General features: G+C 44.3%; 2 protein-coding genes across 3 annotated transcripts in view; one reads left to right on the top strand and one right to left on the bottom strand.

Moving 5' to 3' along the window:
• Nucleotides 1-18409, top strand: part of lrp1ab (low density lipoprotein receptor-related protein 1Ab) — a 194103-nt gene that overhangs the window by 121203 nt on the left and 54491 nt on the right. Inside the window, exons 32-46 of one of the 2 annotated variants that reach the window (XM_080734198.1) lie at nucleotides 495-644; nucleotides 2150-2290; nucleotides 2875-3003; nucleotides 4329-4460; nucleotides 4602-4736; nucleotides 6867-6996; nucleotides 7331-7457; nucleotides 8403-8554; nucleotides 8684-8808; nucleotides 9419-9793; nucleotides 14753-14942; nucleotides 15687-15891; nucleotides 17386-17578; nucleotides 17701-17826; nucleotides 18157-18285. In XM_080734198.1, the coding sequence (XP_080590324.1) occupies nucleotides 495-644; nucleotides 2150-2290; nucleotides 2875-3003; nucleotides 4329-4460; nucleotides 4602-4736; nucleotides 6867-6996; nucleotides 7331-7457; nucleotides 8403-8554; nucleotides 8684-8808; nucleotides 9419-9793; nucleotides 14753-14942; nucleotides 15687-15891; nucleotides 17386-17578; nucleotides 17701-17826; nucleotides 18157-18285 (2439 nt within the window). Of the gene's footprint in view, nucleotides 1-494; nucleotides 645-2149; nucleotides 2291-2874; nucleotides 3004-4328; nucleotides 4461-4601; nucleotides 4737-6866; nucleotides 6997-7330; nucleotides 7458-8402; nucleotides 8564-8683; nucleotides 8809-9418; nucleotides 9794-14752; nucleotides 14943-15686; nucleotides 15892-17385; nucleotides 17579-17700; nucleotides 17827-18156; nucleotides 18286-18409 lie in introns of both variants that reach the window. The other variant, XM_080734197.1, reaches the window with a different exon arrangement.
• On the bottom strand, nucleotides 10888-11925 carry LOC308291757 (galanin receptor type 3; the record flags this gene model as incomplete). The annotated part of the gene is made up of 1 exon (XM_080733885.1): nucleotides 10888-11925. The coding sequence occupies one exon, from the start codon at nucleotides 11923-11925 to the stop codon at nucleotides 10888-10890; it is 1038 nt and encodes a 345-aa protein (XP_080590011.1).

The raw sequence follows: 18409 nt of genomic DNA, 5'->3' as shown, positions 1-18409 counted from the left end.
GTCTTCAGTGTAGTTTAGGCCTGTGCGTGGTTCTCAAACGTTCTCAAACGACAAAGACCCTCAAAATTGATATGCATGAGATCTTTTAGTGTTTCAAAACTCTTAAAAAAAATTGACAATGTATGAAATGGGTTTAAAGTGGTTAAACAGATTTTCATGCTATATTAACACATTTTACCGGCCCCACATTGAGAACCACTGGTGAAGGCACCTCTGTAGCACCATTTGACAAAGGTGCTTGTTATACCATTGTAGCGTGAAAAGAGGTTCCCCTATGATTTTGAGCCAAAGAACCACTTTTTTTTTTATATTTAGCTATACTTTAGTTATATTTAGCACCATCTTTGTTTAGTGTGTAATGTACTGTACTGCTGCATTTACACAGAGGCTCAGAGTAAGCTAATTAGTGCTCAGAGTGATGAAATTGGCGTGAGAAAGTGTAGATAAGAGAGACGCGCTATGGAAACTAATGATATTCCTTTATCTCCACGCAGGCCTGTCTATTGACTTTGACAAGGAGCAGTTGTATTGGATCAGCTCGGGGAACGGCACCATCAGCCGCTGTAAGCTGGACGGCTCCGGTCTGGAGACCCTGGAGGGGGTCAAGGGCAAACTCTCCAAAGCTACCGCCTTGGCCATCATGGGTAAGGACGCTTTCTGGAGCTTCACGTATTCATGTTTTATGTGACATTCAGGGTTCCCACGGTCATGAAATTCCTGGAAATATTTTGAAATTAGAAAAATATTTTTCCAGTACTGGAAAAGTTTTGGAATTTATCAAAGGGTCCTGGAAGGTCCTGGAAAAAATAGCTATGCATTATCTTTGGTTATTGATTTTGTTAATACCTCTGAAATAACAAATTAAACATTGGCCAAATTGACAAAATATTTGAGGCAGAAATTGTGAAAATAGCCGATCTACATGCTCACAACGCGAGGCGTTGTGAGCATGTAGATCTGCTATTTTCACAATTGAACCGTGTTATACAAAATTCCTCAAGTCCTGGAAATTGGGTTAAATATTCTGGAAAATCTTTGGAAAAGTTTTTGGAAATGATTTGTTAAAAATTTGTGGGAACCCTGGACATTTGTTTTTAGTTTGCTCATGTATTCTAGGTTGTGCAGTGTCAGGCCTGTCGCTGCACAATCGTCGTAATCATTTCCATGATGATAAATGTTCATTATGTCTTCAAAACTTTTCATAAATAGCGGAATTAGCTGATCTTCGAAAAATCTACCGCATCACGGTAGATTGGCTATTTCCACTATTCATATAAATTAGTTAAAGTTATTTGTCATATTTATGAAGCCTAAAAGCGAAACAGAAATGTAATTCTTATTCATAATGTTCCAATGGTCAACGACAGAAATGCAATTAAATCTTTAATCGCAATTATTTGAGCGACAATTTATGGTCAAGTAAAATGACATAATCTTGACAGCCCTATGCATTGTCACATGCCAAAATAGCAGATCTATGAACTGGTGAGCATGTAGATGGGTTATTTTCCAGCAAGCGGCACCGGCACCCAACTATAAATCAAGCTGTTGTCTGTTGTGTCTAGGGGCGATGTACTTTTATCGCTTCATACTAGGGCATTCACGAATAGTGATTTTTAGTATTCGAATTATTCAACCTCAGAGTATTTGAATAGTCGAATATTCGACAGGACTGGGCAAACTGTCAAATATTAAGTAAGCAAGGGGCAAACATTGTGAAAATAGCCGATCTACATGCTCACAACGCCTCACAACCCGAGGCGTTGGAGCATGTAGATCTGCTATTTTCACAATATTTATCTGCGGAACAGAGTCACATTAAATGTAATACCTACAATTCCAAGTGCTTGTCAGGGTGGGGGTCCCCAGTTCAAATATGTTTATTTTGGGGGTCACGGCCTAAAAAGGTTTGAGAACCCCTGGTATAAAGCATTAACAAATTCATCCACCAGGGACATTGACAAAAACAAAACAAAAAAACAAATATTTGACTTCGCTGAACAACATCGAATAGTGACTTTGATATTCGAATATTGGTGAATGCCCTACTTTATACATAGTCCTACTCCTAAAACACAAATGTGTCTCATTGGCCTCCATGTAATGTATCAGTAAACAGATGTAACCCATGTGTATCTGTCTACTATAGGAGACAAGCTGTGGTGGGCAGACCAGGGCACTGACCAGATAGGAACCTGTGATAAGAAGGATGGGGGGAACTGGAAGGTGCTGCGCAACAACACCTCTCCTATGATGCACATGAGGATCTATGATGAGGAGGTGCAGAAAGGTAAGACAACTTGATGTAGAGGTTTTTGGTTATTATGGCTTATTTCAGGCCAGTTTATGCTATTCATTATCTGGGTTAGGCAGGCAGTGGACCTAAAGCAGAATTGCAGTTGTTTTTTACTAATATTGTGAGTAATATCGATATCGAGGTATTCAACAACGTTATCGAATATTGAAGGTTTTGCTAATATTGCCAAGCCTTACTTGATAGGTACATTTTGTTACATAAGACGACACGACACAATGAGTGCGTAAGAAGAAAATATGTATTCATTGTAAAATCAGTTGAATCAAATTGACTATACCTTTTCTGCGACCGGTTACATATCTGAGTTTCAAGTTTCATGGTGGTCTTTATTGTTAAATCTTGTGTACAGTCATTGTATCAGCATAAGTAATAGCAGTTATTCTACAGAGCAAGGGAAAAAAAGAGAGAAAAAGAGTAATAATGCGTCTAACTAATTCCTTCATGGTATAAGCCCCTTCCATGTGGTGCTGCTTCAACACTACTACAAAGCTACTAAGGCCGAAAACAGGTTAATTTGCAAACATTATTTAAGTATGTTCTTTCATTTGTTTCCATAGCGAGTATTAACCTGTGCAGTAACAACAACGGAGACTGTTCCCAGCTGTGTCTGCCCACGTCGCCGACCACCAGAGCCTGCATGTGTACTGCTGGATACAGCCTTAAGACTGGACAGCAGTCCTGTGAAGGTATGCAATGATCAGTGATCTACACGCACCACCACACATATATACGTACATACAGTAGCCTACTATAGATTACATGAAATAATTATAATAATAACGTAACTTTATATAGTGTCTTTCAAGAAACTCAAGGATGCTTTACACCAAAACAAATAAAACTAAACTAAACTAAACTAAAAGGTCAAAGGCCTTGGTGAATACTGTACATACAGTAGCCTTTTCAGGACAGATATCTTTGACAATAAGTGGTCACTGGTCAAACAAGATTCAAATGACCATATGTTATATATCAAATTTCAATAAACAACACATCATTTGAAAGCTTACATTCAGCACTTTAATAATAATTCATAATCTGTAAAAAGCTGAAAAATGACCACGGTCCCCTTGCGGCCCAAAACTCAGTCACAAATTAATGTGTCCACCTTTGGGGAAATGTGGCTGCCACGCTGACGGCTCTGTCACCCAATGTATGGATGCTGGTGGGTGTAGAGGAGGCCTGTGTCAGAGGACCTTGTACTGGGGATCAAGGGTACGGAGAGGAGGAGGGGTTTGTATGTGATGCAGAATACTAACCAGGAGCCAGTGCAGATGGATATAAGAGTGATATCCTGCCAGGGTTGGCGTGGATGAGAAGCCTGGCAGCTGAGTTTTTGCACATACTGGAGCCTGTCCAGAACTCTTTTTAACTGGGAACTGGATTCCATTGCTGTAGTGAAGACCAGAGGTGATCAAAGTATTGGGTGAAGGTCTCAGCTTTGGAATCTGAGAGTAAGGGCCGGAGTCTTGAGATGGGTTTTTTCAGGTGGGATGGATTTAATTTGTTAATGGAAGGAGAAAGCTGAATACACAATCTGTTATATTAATTTGAGGTATTTTTTACTTTAGTGGGGTATTTCCATTTTTCAACATTTTCTACTCCACTACTACTACAATTATTTGAAACATTTAGTTACTTTTTAGATTTAGATTTGTATTACTAAACATACATTAACCACTTATGCTCTATATAATATTTTGGCTATTTGAAAATAGCCGATCTATAAGCTCACAAAGCGTCACATCGCGACACGCGGTGAGCTTGTAGATCTGCTACTTTTGAAAGATTTGTATACTTTTTGAGAACTTCAAATGGGACACTGCATAGTGACTTTCACTTTTGGTATTTTAAGTATATTTTGAAGCCAGTACTTTCACTAAAGTAAATTCCGAATACCAGACTTTAACTTGTAACAGAGTATTTCTACATTGTGGTATTGATTCTTTTCCTCAGGTAAAAAAACATTGAGTAATTCTTCCCCCCACTGCTATGTTGTGTCTTTGTGAAGGAATGGGCTCTTTCCTGCTGTACTCTGTCCACGAGGGCATCAGAGGAATCCCGCTGGACCCTGCAGACAAGTCTGACGCCCTGGTGCCGGTCTCTGGCACCTCTCTGGCTGTCGGCATCGACTTCCATGCTGGTGAGTTAAAACCTGAAGGGCGGCGGTAATGTGATTTGTCTGGTCTTGGGAGTGGAGGTTTTTACAGCTGAGGTTGCTGCCTCTAGCAGAGCAGTATAAGCAAAGAGATTGAATCTTTAATGGGCGGTGTTGCCGTTTCAGACAATGACACCATCTACTGGGTGGACATGGGCCTGAGCACCATCAGCAGGGCCAAGAGAGACCAGACGTGGAGGGAGGACGTGGTCACCAACGGCATCGGGCGAGTGGAGGGCATCACCGTCGACTGGATAGCAGGTGAGGACCCAAAATTAAAGGCCTCATGACATGCTTTTTATAATGGTCCTTCAAACAATCCACTCCAGTGAGACATGGTTTTTATTTTTGGAGTGTGAAACACAGGCTCCCTATACGTGGCCGTGTGGGTCTGTGTGTGTGTGTGTGTGTGTGTGTGTGTGTCTGTCTGTGTGTATGTAGCCTGAACTTCCTAAACTTCGGCACGCCACTAGTCCCACAGTTTTGCCACCAAACACTCGCGCCATATGTCAAATCGACCGGCTTACTCGGGAATCGTGGGCTATTACTTTTCTAAGAGAAAGGTTCTATAGTTTAATTGATATTAATTTATTAGTGAATTAATTTTCCCCATTGACTTAGAATGGGAATCGCAAAAACTCACATTCAATTATTTGTCTCTCGCAAACCACAGGGGCTACAGTTTCAAGACTTGGAGAGGAGGTTCATAATGATTTCAAGGATTAAATAAAAAATAATTGTGTCATTTGGCCTCATGGTGGCGCTATAACACCCCACTTTACGTTTTGGCCTGTAACTCTTGAACCGTAGGTCGGAAAATTAAAAATATTTTTTCCCTGGATTCCTTGGGTCATGACGCATCTCCCCATATAGGCCACGCCCATTTGCGCCATGATAGATTTTCCGCCATCTTGAATTTTCTCCAAAACACACTTTTTGCTCCTTTTCCTACATATTTTCTTCAAATGTCACAAAAATCGGTACACATGATCCACACACACACACACACACACACACACACACACACACACACACACACACACACACAGCTCCACTTCACACGGGTGTGATTTTTTATTTCTTTTTCTCTCTCCCTTTGTGTTCTATGGCCTTTTCAGTTGCTATGAAAAAAAGGGAAGGGGGGGGGGGAAAGTTTTGCAGGCAGGTTTCGCTGTTGAGGGATTTTGCCTGTCAATAACTGGGGGAGAAAGATAGGAGAGGGGCGGGATTAAGGGACTGTGACATCAAAGACGCCAATGGTTTCACTTTTCTGAGCCTAATTATTCAGAAAACCCAGACCTCAGAAAATCCACTGAATGTTATAAGTTACATTTTTTGGTTTGTAATTGAGTTCAGGAAACCTAAAAAAAATATTGTCATGAGACCTTCAAGAGTTGGACAATATCGCTTATCTGTAAAAAAATCACACCCGTGTGAAGTGGAGCTGTGTGTGTGTGTGTGTGTGTGTGTGTGTGTGTGTGTGTGTGTGTGTGTGTGTGTGTGTGTGTGTGTGTGTGTGTGTGTGTGTGTGTGTGTGTGTGTGTGTGTGTGTGTGTGTGTGTGTGTGTGTGTGTGTGTGTGTGTGTGTGTGTGTGTGGATCATGTGTACCGATTTTTGTGACATTTGAAGAAAATATGTAGGAAAAGGAGCAAAAAGTGTGTTTTGGAGAAAATTCAAGATGGCGGAAAATATATCATGGCGCAAATGGGCGTGGCCTATATGGGGAGATGCGTCATGACCCAAGGAATCCAGGGAAAAAATATTTTTAATTTTCCGACCTACGGTTCAAGAGTTACAGGCCAAAACGTAAAGTGGGGTGTTATGGCGCCACCATGCGGCCAAATGACACAATTATTTTTTATTTAATCCTTGAAATCATTATGAACCTCCTCTCCAAGTCTTGAAACTCTAGCCCCTATGGTTTGCGAGAGACAAATAATTGAATGTGAGTTTTTGCGATTCCCATTATAAGTCAATGGGGAAAATTAATTCACTAATAAATTAATATCAATTAAACTATAGAACCTTTCTCTTAGAAAAGTAATAGCCCACGATTCCCGAGTAAGCCGGTCGATTTGACATATGGCGCGAGTGTGTGGTGGCAAAACTGTGGGACTAGTGGCGTGCCGAAGTTTAGGAAGTTCAGGCTACATACACACAGACACACACACAGACAGACAGACAGACACACAGACCCACACAGCCACGTATAGGGAGCCTGTGTTTCACACAGCTCCAAAAAGAAAGCCAATATCAGACATCCCTACTGTGTAGTGTGTAAACATTTGACCTGGATTTAACTATTTAGTTAAATCTTATATACCCTGTCTAAGTGCTAAAGTGTTGCAAGACAAAGAATCTCTCAATTAATGATCCTTCAATCTTTCTAGGGAATATATACTGGACTGACCAGGGCTTTGATGTGATCGAGGTGGCCAGGCTGAATGGTTCCTTCCGCTATGTGGTCATTTCCCAGGGTCTGGACAAGCCACGTGCCATCACTGTCCACCCAGTGAAAGGGTAAGGCCCCCGTACCACTTAAACCCTCTATATTTGGAAAAAGGTACTTAAAATATACGTACTTGATAGTTTTTTTTTCACTCTCTACCAAATGTCTTTGCCAAAAAATAGCCATAAGCCACAATGCGTCGCAATGCGTCTGCTATTTTTTGGCAAATGTTCCGCCCCAGCATAATGGATGTTGCCGATATTTTGATTATCACGATAATATCGTAAATTGCGATTTCTTTGGTCACAATAATGGTGATATGAAATTTTCATATCGTCCCATCCCTAGTCACAGCATTTAAAAGGTTGAGAAGTCTTTAATCCAGGGTTGTGTTCTTGTGTCCAGGTATCTGTTCTGGACAGAGTGGGGTCAGTACCCCCGCATCGAGCGCTCCCGTCTGGACGGCTCTGGGAGGATGGTCATGGTCAATAACAGCATCAGCTGGCCCAACGGCATCTCCATCGACTACGAGGTCTGGACCACCACACTGTCACTGTCACACCTGCTTACACCTTGTTTACCAGCATCGGGAAACCCATCGGCTAACCATTCATTTGATCTATTTCTTTATTTATCATTAAAAAACTCAAATTAGTCAAGGGATTCTGAGATTGGGAGATGATTAGTTTTATTATTATTATTATTATTATTATTTTTGTTTATTTAGTTTAGTTTTAAAGGACAACTTTGTTTTTTTTACAACATGTTTTACAACAATTGTAATTAGAGAAAAGAAAAAGTGAGTGTTAAAACGTTTTAATTTGCTTCATTCTATTGTTTTATCGCGTTTACCGTGCTAAAATGTGGGGCATGCATACACATGGGGGCATGCATACAAGTGGCTAAATATGTATTTTTTGATACAATAAGCCAGCAGTTTCTTTATTGCTATTTACAGTAACACTTCTAGCCCACATAAGTCATCCAACCATGAAAGGTTGCGTTGTATCTTGGGAATGGGCTTGTAAAATGACATATTTAGCCACTTGTACACATGCCCCCAACCACTGAAATAAGAATCTCTAAAACAATAGAAAGAAGTAAATGAAATAATTTTAACATTCATCTTTTATATTCTTTAATTACAGTCTAAAATATGAACCCTTGTTGTAAAAAACTAAAGTTGTCCTTTAAACAGATTCCTTGCCCTGTGTAATCTGTTTTTAACTGCTGTACTGTCTTTGGCTGTCTCCTTCAGTGGGATAAATAAAGGTCTTATTTATTTTGCATAATGAAAAAAAATATGCAGATGGGAAAAAAAACATCTTCAAGGGGCTTATAGAGAAAACAACTTACTGCAAAACAAAGAAATAAATGACGTTCTGTATGTCGAGAGATTTATTCCATGTCTAGTGTATTTATTTGAGATTATTTTAAACTCAGAGTGTTGTTTGTCTTGTGTTATGTTCCCATCCAGGAGGGTCTTCTGTACTGGTGTGACGCCAGGACGGACAAGATTGAGCGTATCAATCTGGAGACGGGAGAGAACAGGGAGCTGGTTCTAAACAACAACAACATGGACATGTTTGCTGTGTCCGTCTTTGAAGAATACATCTACTGGAGTGACCGGTCAGTCAGGTTTAAGTGGCTGATTGTTATTTCCTACCTGAAATTCATCAATGTATTTGAATCATATGTCAATGTCATATTTCATATTTCTTAAATTGACTATCAACGTGACGTGGTGTTTCTCCCCAGGACTCATGCCAATGGCTCCATCAAGAGAGGCAACAAAGACAACGCCACGGATTCGGTGCAGCTCAGGACCGGCATCGGTGTACAGCTGAAAGACATCAAGGTCTTCAACCGAGCCAGACAGCAAGGTAGCAGCAGACGGCAGAAAACACTCAAGCACGCAATAACACATTTAAGTAACTTCCCCCCACTACGCCACCCTGCTTAGCCATCAGCCCTAAGGAATGAACAGAAACACATTGTTCGACACATTGTTCTCGTTCTCTTAACAACATGCAGTCTAAGCAAAGCGTGACATTCCTTCCCCACAGGCAGCAGGGGTGTCAACACCAAATTCTGGGCCCTACAAGGATTCACTGTGGGCGGGCCCCCCATGAATGTTCTTCATAGGGGGAGGGGGTTTAACCCATTTAGACTGGGAAACGCATTATTTTGTGCTTTAACTATTGAAAAATAGCAGATGTACAAGCTCACAGCTCACAACTTGTAGATCTGCTATGTTTTTTAAATGGTGAAAATTCTTAGAAGTCTTTGAAATTTGAGTTACAAATGTCCGCTTAAGAAATACATATATTCACAGATTTTCACACATTTTCACGACTTATCAAAAATAGCTGTTCTACAAGCTCGCTGTGAGCTTATATATCTGCTATTTTTCAATAGCTAAAGTATAAAATAATTAAGGCCCCTCCACCTTGGGTCCTAGTAACTCAGTCCCACTTTTCCCCCCCCTGACAGGCACCAACGTCTGCAAAGACAACAACGGCGGCTGCGAGCAGCTGTGCCTGTACCGCGGCGGCGCCGAGCGCACCTGTGCCTGTGCCCACGGCATGCTCGCCGAGGACAACCGCGGCTGCCGCGACTACGACGGCTACCTGCTGTACTCGGAGCGCACCATCCTGAAGAGCATCCACCTGTCGGACGAGACCAACCTGAACGCGCCCATCAAGCCCTTCGAGGACCCCGACCACATGAAGAACGTCATCGCTCTCAGCTTCGACTACCACGGCGGGGGCGGGAAGGGAGCCAACCGCATCTTCTTCAGCGACATCCACTTTGGCAACATCCAGCAGATCAACGACGACGGGACGGACCGCAAGATTGTGGTGGACAGTGAGTATCCTCGAGCCGTCAACACGCGCGTTTCATATACTCCGGCGGTATTAAGCAATTTCCCGACAGAGTCCTCTGGGATGATAACGAAATGAGCCTGTTACGTCAGTTTAACTAAAGCAGTCTTCTCAGAGAATGATAAACAGTCACTCCCTAATCCAAATTGTATGCTTCTGTTTTTCCCCCTCCCGCTCTGTCCAGCTGCACCTCAGCTGTGCCGGGTACTGCTGCTGCCATCTTTTATTGTCTCCATTAATAAGTGTGGTGTGCACTGTAAACGGCCATCAGCACGGAGGGTTGACAGCACAAAGAGACCCCTGAATGAACCACTGTAACCAGCACACAGCTGGAGCCTCTCATCTAGAAGCACGCATGCACGCACGCCACACACAAACGCACACAACACACACACGGACACACACACACACGCACGCACGCACGCATGCATGCACGCACGCACACACACACACACACACGCACGCACACCTGGGCCCTTAAAGCATTTTCTAAGTTGCTTGTATTCTGAAGAGTCTTTTAAATCTCACTCTCCTTAATGATTGAAGAGCAGGTTCTTGAAGCCCATCCAGATAAGAAGAATAGCATTTAAAAGCCCTGGCCCAGAACAACAAGGAAGAGGATTAGATTTGTGATTGGAACGAACAGGGGAACAAGGAAAGTACATGGGGTTGGTTTGTTTATTGACGGTAACATTGAGATTTGGGTTTAGATTAGTTCTTCTGAAAATATTGGAAGAGAGTTAGAGAGGTGGTTCCCAAACCTTTTAGTTCAAGACCCAAAAAAGAAATTAGACATTTTACCAGGACCCAATCTAGTGAAAACAGCAGATCTACAAGCTCACAACGCGGCACGAAGCGACGCGTTGTGAGCTTGTAGATATGCTATTTTCACTAATTTTTGAAATTTCTTGGATTTTTCTCTAAAAATCCAGGGACCCATAAACCAAAAATTCAGGGACCCATAAAAATGTGTCTGTGTCCCACAAATAGTTCCGATTCCACTGTTTGTGAATCAGTGGTTCAGAGTTTATCACTCCAAGGCAGAGTGTATTGTTCTGGTCTCTGGCAGCTCCAGGGTCAGTTCTGCCCTCCTCTGTCTGAAGTTGTGTCCAGTTCAAAAGGCTGCACAATGTCCCTGCCCACCCCGCTGGGGCAGCCAATCAGACAGTCCTTGCACCAGGCCCAGCGCTCCCGGCCCAGGCGCCGCAGGTCCCTCCGGAACTTCTGCGACATGAACACGTAGAGCACGGGGTTGACCACCGTCGCCGAGCTGGCCAGCAGCCTCGCCAGGAGGGCGACGGAGCGGTAGCCAGGGGTGCCCGCTATGGTCCCCCCGATGAAGGTGAACATGAGGGCGTAGGAGGGCAGCCAGAGGAGGGTGAAGACCAGCACCAGGAGAGCCGAGGTCTGGGTGACCTGGCTCTGGTAGCGCTCCAGCTGCGGCGCGCGGCCCAGCAGCCGCGCGGCCCGCAGGAAGCAGTAGATCTTGCCGTACATCAGCACGATGACGCCCAGCGGCAGGGCGAAGGCGAACAGGAAGAGCGCCACGCTGTAGACGAACTGGCTGAAGTCGGAGAGGAAGGCGAAGCAGTATATGGCGCTGGAGGCGCTCACCGTGCGGATGGCGAACTGGGGCGCCGCCAGGGCCGAGGCGGGCACCCACAGCAGCGCCACGGTCAGCTTCACGCGCCGGTGCATCCGCGAGCGGTACGCCCAGGTGGGGTGCACCACCGTCAGGTAGCGCGTCACGGCCAGCGCCGCCAGGGTGAAGACGGAGGCCGCCGAGCAGGCCACGCCCAGGAAGCTGATGGCCTTGCACAGGAAGTCGCCGAAGGGCCAGTAGCCCAGGGCGATGGCCGAGGTGTGGAAGGGCAGGCAGGCCAGGAGGAACATGTCGGCGGCGCTGAGAGCCAGCAGCAGCGTGTCTGTGCCGTGAGGAGGCTGTCCGTTTCTCCTCCTCCGGCCGGTCAGAATGGCGACGACCAGGGAGTGGCCCAGAAGGCCGGTCAGCAGGATGAGAGCGTCCAGGGCGGGCACCACCACCTTCACCATGCTGTCGTCTGCTCTAAGGGCGGGGGCACTTTGGTTCACTTGCAACGCGTCCATATTCTCCATGCGTTCACAAAGAAAGGACCTTCCTTAGCAGCCTAATGGCCGTGTAATGATTGACATGGCAGCAGTGTATTCACAGTCGGTCTCTGGTCGATGCAGCTCTTGCCTCTCTGTTTCACACTGTATCACTCACAAGCATGTTGACGCGGCAACTGGCAGCGGCTAGACAAGCAGCCAAAATCACCCTGCTCTGCCGTGACTGATGTCTATAATGTGTACCCATTCTGGAAAAGACAATCCTGCATCTGTATTCCAACATATTTTTGGTTGTTTTTTGTGTTGAGTGGCAGACAAACAAAAATACATATCATCATGACCTGGCTAAAATTAGACTAAAAATATTGTCCCCTAAAGTCCCCAAAGTAAAAAAAGGGCATTTTTTTCGCCAAATGTCCCATTATAAACTATTTTGAAATCTTTACAATGTCGTTCTTTAACCTTGAAACGGCACATCCGATTATATGCAGTACTGTATAATCCAAGATGGGCAGTTTCATTGAATCCTTAGAGATGACAGTTTGGGTGCTCGTATTGATTTCTCTGAAACCAAGCAACGGAAGACGAATTCATCCTATCGGTCACCACCAGCGATACATTAAGCTGTCAATGCTACTTGATGCTAAGTGGTCACAGTGGTAGGAGGCTCGGTGTCCATTAAGAAGCTCTTCAGAGGGCTGGTAATCCCCATGCGATCATCCGTCCGCCGGCAGAGGGATGCTGAGCAAGTAGTTCGGTGCATTAAAAAAAAGTGAACGGAAAAATCCAATGCAGGAGTGAACGGGAAGAAAAAAACGAGAAGTTACTGGTTTGTAGCATTCAGGTGAGTGAACGGCGTGTTACTCTCTCATCCGTCGGCGACATACTGTGTGGCAGTCTTTCTGGACAGCCAGCGTCCGCTGTTTGCACAGCAAGCAGGTAGGGAAATCTGGGGAGGGGAGGGGAGGGGGTGTTTCTGGTGATCTCCATGCTGCCTTGAACCTACCGTATCACTCTACTGCGCTTTATGTGCCATCTAACTTTAAACAACATCGTCATAGTCATTTAACCACCTCTACACTCAACTTCAGCTTGTTGTGTCGTCACGATTATTTACTGCCGGGGAATATTAGCATTAACAATGAACCTTGCTGCTTGTGCTGTATCGTATCATGACACAGGGCATATAGCTTAGCTTTCAAATCTGGTTTCGGAAAGACGAGACACTACCGTGACTTTCTGTTCGTTGTTATTCCGTATTCACAATCATCACTGAAATGACCTTTAGGTACATTAATGTTAATTGCAGGCTTTCCTCATCCACCTTAACCCCCTCCCCACCCTCTACAATAAAAGGCAGTTATTGACTTTAGACAACGAGCAAACAGCTGTATAGAGTGTACAGGCTTTTATTGCGGAGCAATTGCGGTCATAAATGTTGGTCTCTGGTGTGACGAAAAACAGATGGATGGAAACCTTTGAAAGAACACATGAGGACTATTGTTCAGTGACCTCTCCGTAATGCTGCGTGTCACGGAGCCACCGCACATAAAAATAGGAGCTGGAGTCTGGAAATGGAGCCTGAAGGGGCAATGGAGGACATCTGTGTGATTAGTAGTTGTACGACGACTACTATGGGGCGGAGGTCAAGGGAGAGGAGTAGGAGAGAGGGTGTCCACTTTTATCTTTCTCTGCTCACGGCTGACTTCTTCTTCACCCTCCTGGCCCATTTCCCTAAAAGTGACTGAAGCTGCTTCCGCGGCGGTTTTCTTTTCCAGAACGAAGAAGTCGCCGTGAATAAGCGGCATCCAGCGGGGTGCTGTATTTGTGTGCGCAGGCATCCAGCCATGAAATGACAGGATAATATCGACTCTTTAAGCCAGGAACAGCGGGTCCATCCATCACTCAGTGCTGTACCAGTTCCACTCCTTGCCTCCTCTTTCTTCCCTGTCTCTCCTCTCCTCTTTGACCTTGAATCCCTTTGACAGTGATTCACCCGCTACCAGCCCGATGCGAGGCACACATGGCTCTTTAGAGTGTTTCCCAGTGCCTCTTTGAAATGCCTCTCCGAGGGTAACCGTGTGCACGAACTTGTTAATCTTTGACGATAATTAATGATCCGAGTTGAATTCTCACCCAGAGGCCCTCATTACAGGGCCTCTTTAGCTCTTCTAAGAGCCTATGTCTCATTTTTATCGCGGGTTTACAACTAATTTGTTCTTCCCCAAGTGCTGTAATGCTTCCAGCACTAGCTCTGCCTGTGCCAGGTACCAGAGAACCACACAGCCTGTCGTCTGTTTTGTTTTGGATACAGTATATACCGAGTGCCGCGCTGCGAGCTTGTAGATCTGCTATTTTTGAAAAATCGTGAAAATTTGAATTTTGACCCGATTATATAAGTGTCTTTTGAATCCTTCTTTTTGAAAAACCTATGTTTCTATGTCAGCAATCTGGCCAGCCATCGTCAAAGAAAAGGTCCTTTTCACTTAAATGGAGCTCAGTTAGTCTGTTCTTGAGAGACTACTATGTCAGGGGTTCTCAAACCTTTTCATGTGAAGGACCCCCAAAATGATATGTACAGTATTTGGCCACGGACCCCCATCTCAAAATATTTAGTTCCAGGGACCCCCCAGAAGCAAAATTTGAGTTACAAACGTTAGCTTTGAAAATACATTATATTCAAATATTTGCACACATTACCACGACTTTTTCAAAAATAGCAGATCTACAAGCTGTGAGCTTGTATATCTGCTATTTTTCACTGGTTATAAAGCATTCAATAATTCTAGGCCTAAATGGGTTAACAGCGCTGACGGCCAACCTCCTTTCGTCGCCTCTCTCTCTGTGCCCGCAGGTGTGGGGTCGGTGGAGGGCCTGGCGTACCACCGCGGCTGGGACACGCTGTACTGGACCAGCTACACCACGTCCACCATCACCCGCCACACGGTGGACCAGAGCCGCACCGTGGCCTACAACCGCAACAACGTGGTCACCATGTCTGGCGACGACCACCCCAGAGCCTTTGTCCTGGACGAGTGTCAGGAGTGAGTCATTGGCGTCCAAAGTTTAATGTTTGCGCGCACACACACACACACACACACACACACACACACACACACACACACACACACACACACACACACACACACACACACACATAGTGGTGGAAAAAGTACTCACATTTTTTACTTACGGTATTTGAAATTGAGTAAACGTACAAAAGTATTGGTATCAGAATGTACTTAAAGTACCAAAAGTAGAAAGTACTCATTACGCTGAATGCTGTTGAAAATGGCAGATCTACAAGCTCACAGTGAGCTTGTAGTTTATTTTTAAATGTAATGGCCTAAATGTATACAGAGCTGAGGTGGTTAATGTATGGTTTGTAATTATAATCAAAATCTCTAATGTAACCAGTAACTAAAGTTGTCAAATAATTATAGTGGAGTAAAAGTATAATATTTGCCTCTGAGACGTAGTGGAGTGGAAGTAAAAGTAATGGAAATTGGAAATACTCCAGTAAAGTAAAAGTGCCCTCATGTAGGCTACATTTACTCAAGTACTGTACTTGAGTAAATGTAGCCTACTACTTTACACCACACACACGTGCATGCAGCAACTGGGACACCTTCCAATACAGCTCTGTGTGTTTTTCTTATGTTTGGAACGGCAGATTTATGTTGGATTAGGTCAACCGTAGCTGTTATTAGACCAAGAACAGGGTTGTTCTTCCCACTGCACAGAGTGGTTATTTCCCTCTCTCTCCGCGTGTTTGTTCCCCTTCCCAGCCTCATGTTCTGGACCAACTGGAACGAGCAGGCCCCCAGCATCATGAGGGCCTCTCTGAACGGGGCCAATGTGCTGGTGATCATTGGCAGCGACATCAAGACCCCCAACGGCCTGGCCATTGACCACCGCGCCGAGAAGCTCTACTTCTCCGACGCCACACTGGACAAGATCGAGCGCTGCGAGTACGACGGCAGCAGCCGCTACGTGAGTCCTTGGACCTCTTCAGTAGGGTATAAGTGATTAACAGGGTTCCCACGGTCATGAAATTCCTGGAAATATTTTGAAATTAGAAAAATATTTTTCCAGTAGTGGAAAAGTTTGGGAATTGATCAAGGGTCCTGGAAGGTCCTGGAAAAAATGGCTATGCATTGTCTTTGGTTATTGATTTTGTTAATACCTCTGAAATGACAAATTCAACATTGGCCAAATTGTCAAATATTAGAGGCAGAAGTTGTGAAAATAGCCGATCTACATGCTCACAACAATAAAACCGTGTTATACAAAATTCCTCAACTCTTAGTGCTCGTCAGGGTGCCGTTCAAATATGATTATTTGGGGGGTCACGGCCTGAAAAGGTTGAGAACCACTGGCATACACTACCTGTCTTTAGGCATTGCGATTGGAGTAAGCGACTCGTTATTGAGCTGAATTATTGTTATATAGTCCTGGAAATCGGGTTAAATATTCTGGAAAGGTTTTGGAAATGAATTGGTAAAGATGTGTGGGAACCCTGGATTAAGGACTTCAGTACCCAGTCCTTTATAGAGTTGACTATATCTTTTACTGGGTTGACTGACATGATACGTACTGCAAGTCAGTGGTTCTCAACCTGTGGGTCCCCAGATGACAGTGAAGTGACAATTTAAGGACTTAAAGGAGTAGTTCACCCCCAAAATGATGTTTTTTTTCTATTGATTAGTAACACCATGGAGACTTGAGTTCAATAATATTTTTTTGTATTTTTTGCATTTCTAAGACAAAAAAATGTATTATAGTAAATTTACCCACATTGATTCTGAATGGAGACCCAAATGCACGGCTCTGGATGGGGACTCAAATACAAGGCCCTGGATGGGGACGAAAATGAATTTGGGGGAGAATCAATGGGGGTAAATTTACTTGACCCTTGACCCTACATTTACCCCCATTGATTCTGACCCAAATGCATTTGGGACCCCATCCAGGGCCTTATTTGGGTCCCCATTCAGAATCAATGGGAGTAAATTTACTATGATACATTTTTTGTCTTAGGAATGCAACAAATACAAAAAGATATTATTTAACTCAATTATCCATGGCATGAGTAATCAATAGAAAAAAAGTCATTTTGGGGGTGAACTACTCCTTTAAGACTTTTTTGTAATACCTCAACGTAAAAAAAGAGAATGAAAAAGACAATTGTTGCATCAAACATTGGCCAAATTGGCCAGAAAGAGGCACAAATTGTGAAAATAGCAGATCTACAAGCTCACAATGCCTCGCAGATCTGCTATTTTCACAATATTGATCTGTAGAACCGAGTCAAACTAAAGGTAATGCCTGAACTGTTAAAAATTCCAAGTGCTTGTCAGGGTGGGTGGGGGGTCCCCAGTTCAAATAGGATTTTTTTTTTCAGGTTGCGGCCCTGAAAACATTGAGGACCACTAGTGCTTGTTAGAAATACTAAATGTTGTGCTTTCCGTGCTGGCTGTGCTCCAGGTGCTGCTGAAGAACGAGCCTGTCCATCCGTTCGGCCTGGCCGTGTATGGAGACTACATCTTCTGGACCGACTGGGTGAGGAGGGCCGTGCTCAGGGCAGACAAGTACACCGGCAGCGACATGAAGGTGCTGCGCGCAGACATCCCACAGCAGCCCATGGGGATCGTCGCGGTGGCTAACGACACCAACAGCTGTGAGTGTTATTAAACTGGTGGTCGGTACTGAAGACATTTTATACAGGTAATAAAATGTCTCCGCGATTACGTAAGCGAGTTGACATCTAACTCTTCCCCTGGCGACGGCGATGCTTTTCAGGCGAGTTCTCTCCCTGCCGAACAAACAACGGAGGATGCCAGGACCTGTGTCTGCCCACGTCAGACGGACGGGTCAACTGCAGTTGCCGCGGAGACAGACGTCTTCTGGAGGACAACACGTGCTCCGGTGAGTGAGACAGAGAGACAGAGATCGCGTGCGTCTCTCTCTCTCTCTCTCTCTGTGTTTAGTTTGAGCCTATTCTGTCACCGCATGACTGAAATAAAGGTTATGTTCTACTCTAGGCCAATTACATTTTCCAATTACAGTACATTTTATTATTGTGCCCAGATCACAACAAGTTGTCTCAAGGTTGAGTAGCGTTGACATTGATGTTGTTTTCAACTGAATTCAAAAAACGTATTAAAATGACATGGCTCTCGTCTCCATTCGATCTCCATTCCTACTCGATAAGGTCAAATGCCTGTGACTAACTTCAAACATTATGTCCTCTGCCAGCTCTGAACATATCGTGTGGCAGCGTGGATGACTTTGAGTGTGGCAACGGTGACTGCATCAACTACAGCCTGACCTGTGATGGCATGGCCCACTGCAAGGACAAGTCTGATGAGAAACAGTCCTACTGTGGTGAGTCTCTGTACTTTATGCGTCCATTCTGATTCAGAAAACACCTACTGGAGGTGAATTGGACCGTTGTGTACTACCGTGATGTTGTATATGTGTATATTATTATTACTATTATTTCTGCTGC

The sequence above is a fragment of the Nannobrachium achirus genome (genome assembly GCF_963921795.1).
Source record: "Nannobrachium achirus genome assembly, chromosome: 9".
NCBI lineage: Eukaryota > Metazoa > Chordata > Actinopteri > Myctophiformes > Myctophidae > Nannobrachium > Nannobrachium achirus.
Note: the sequence above shows the minus strand (reverse complement) of the source record. Positions and strands in the feature narration are given on the sequence as shown.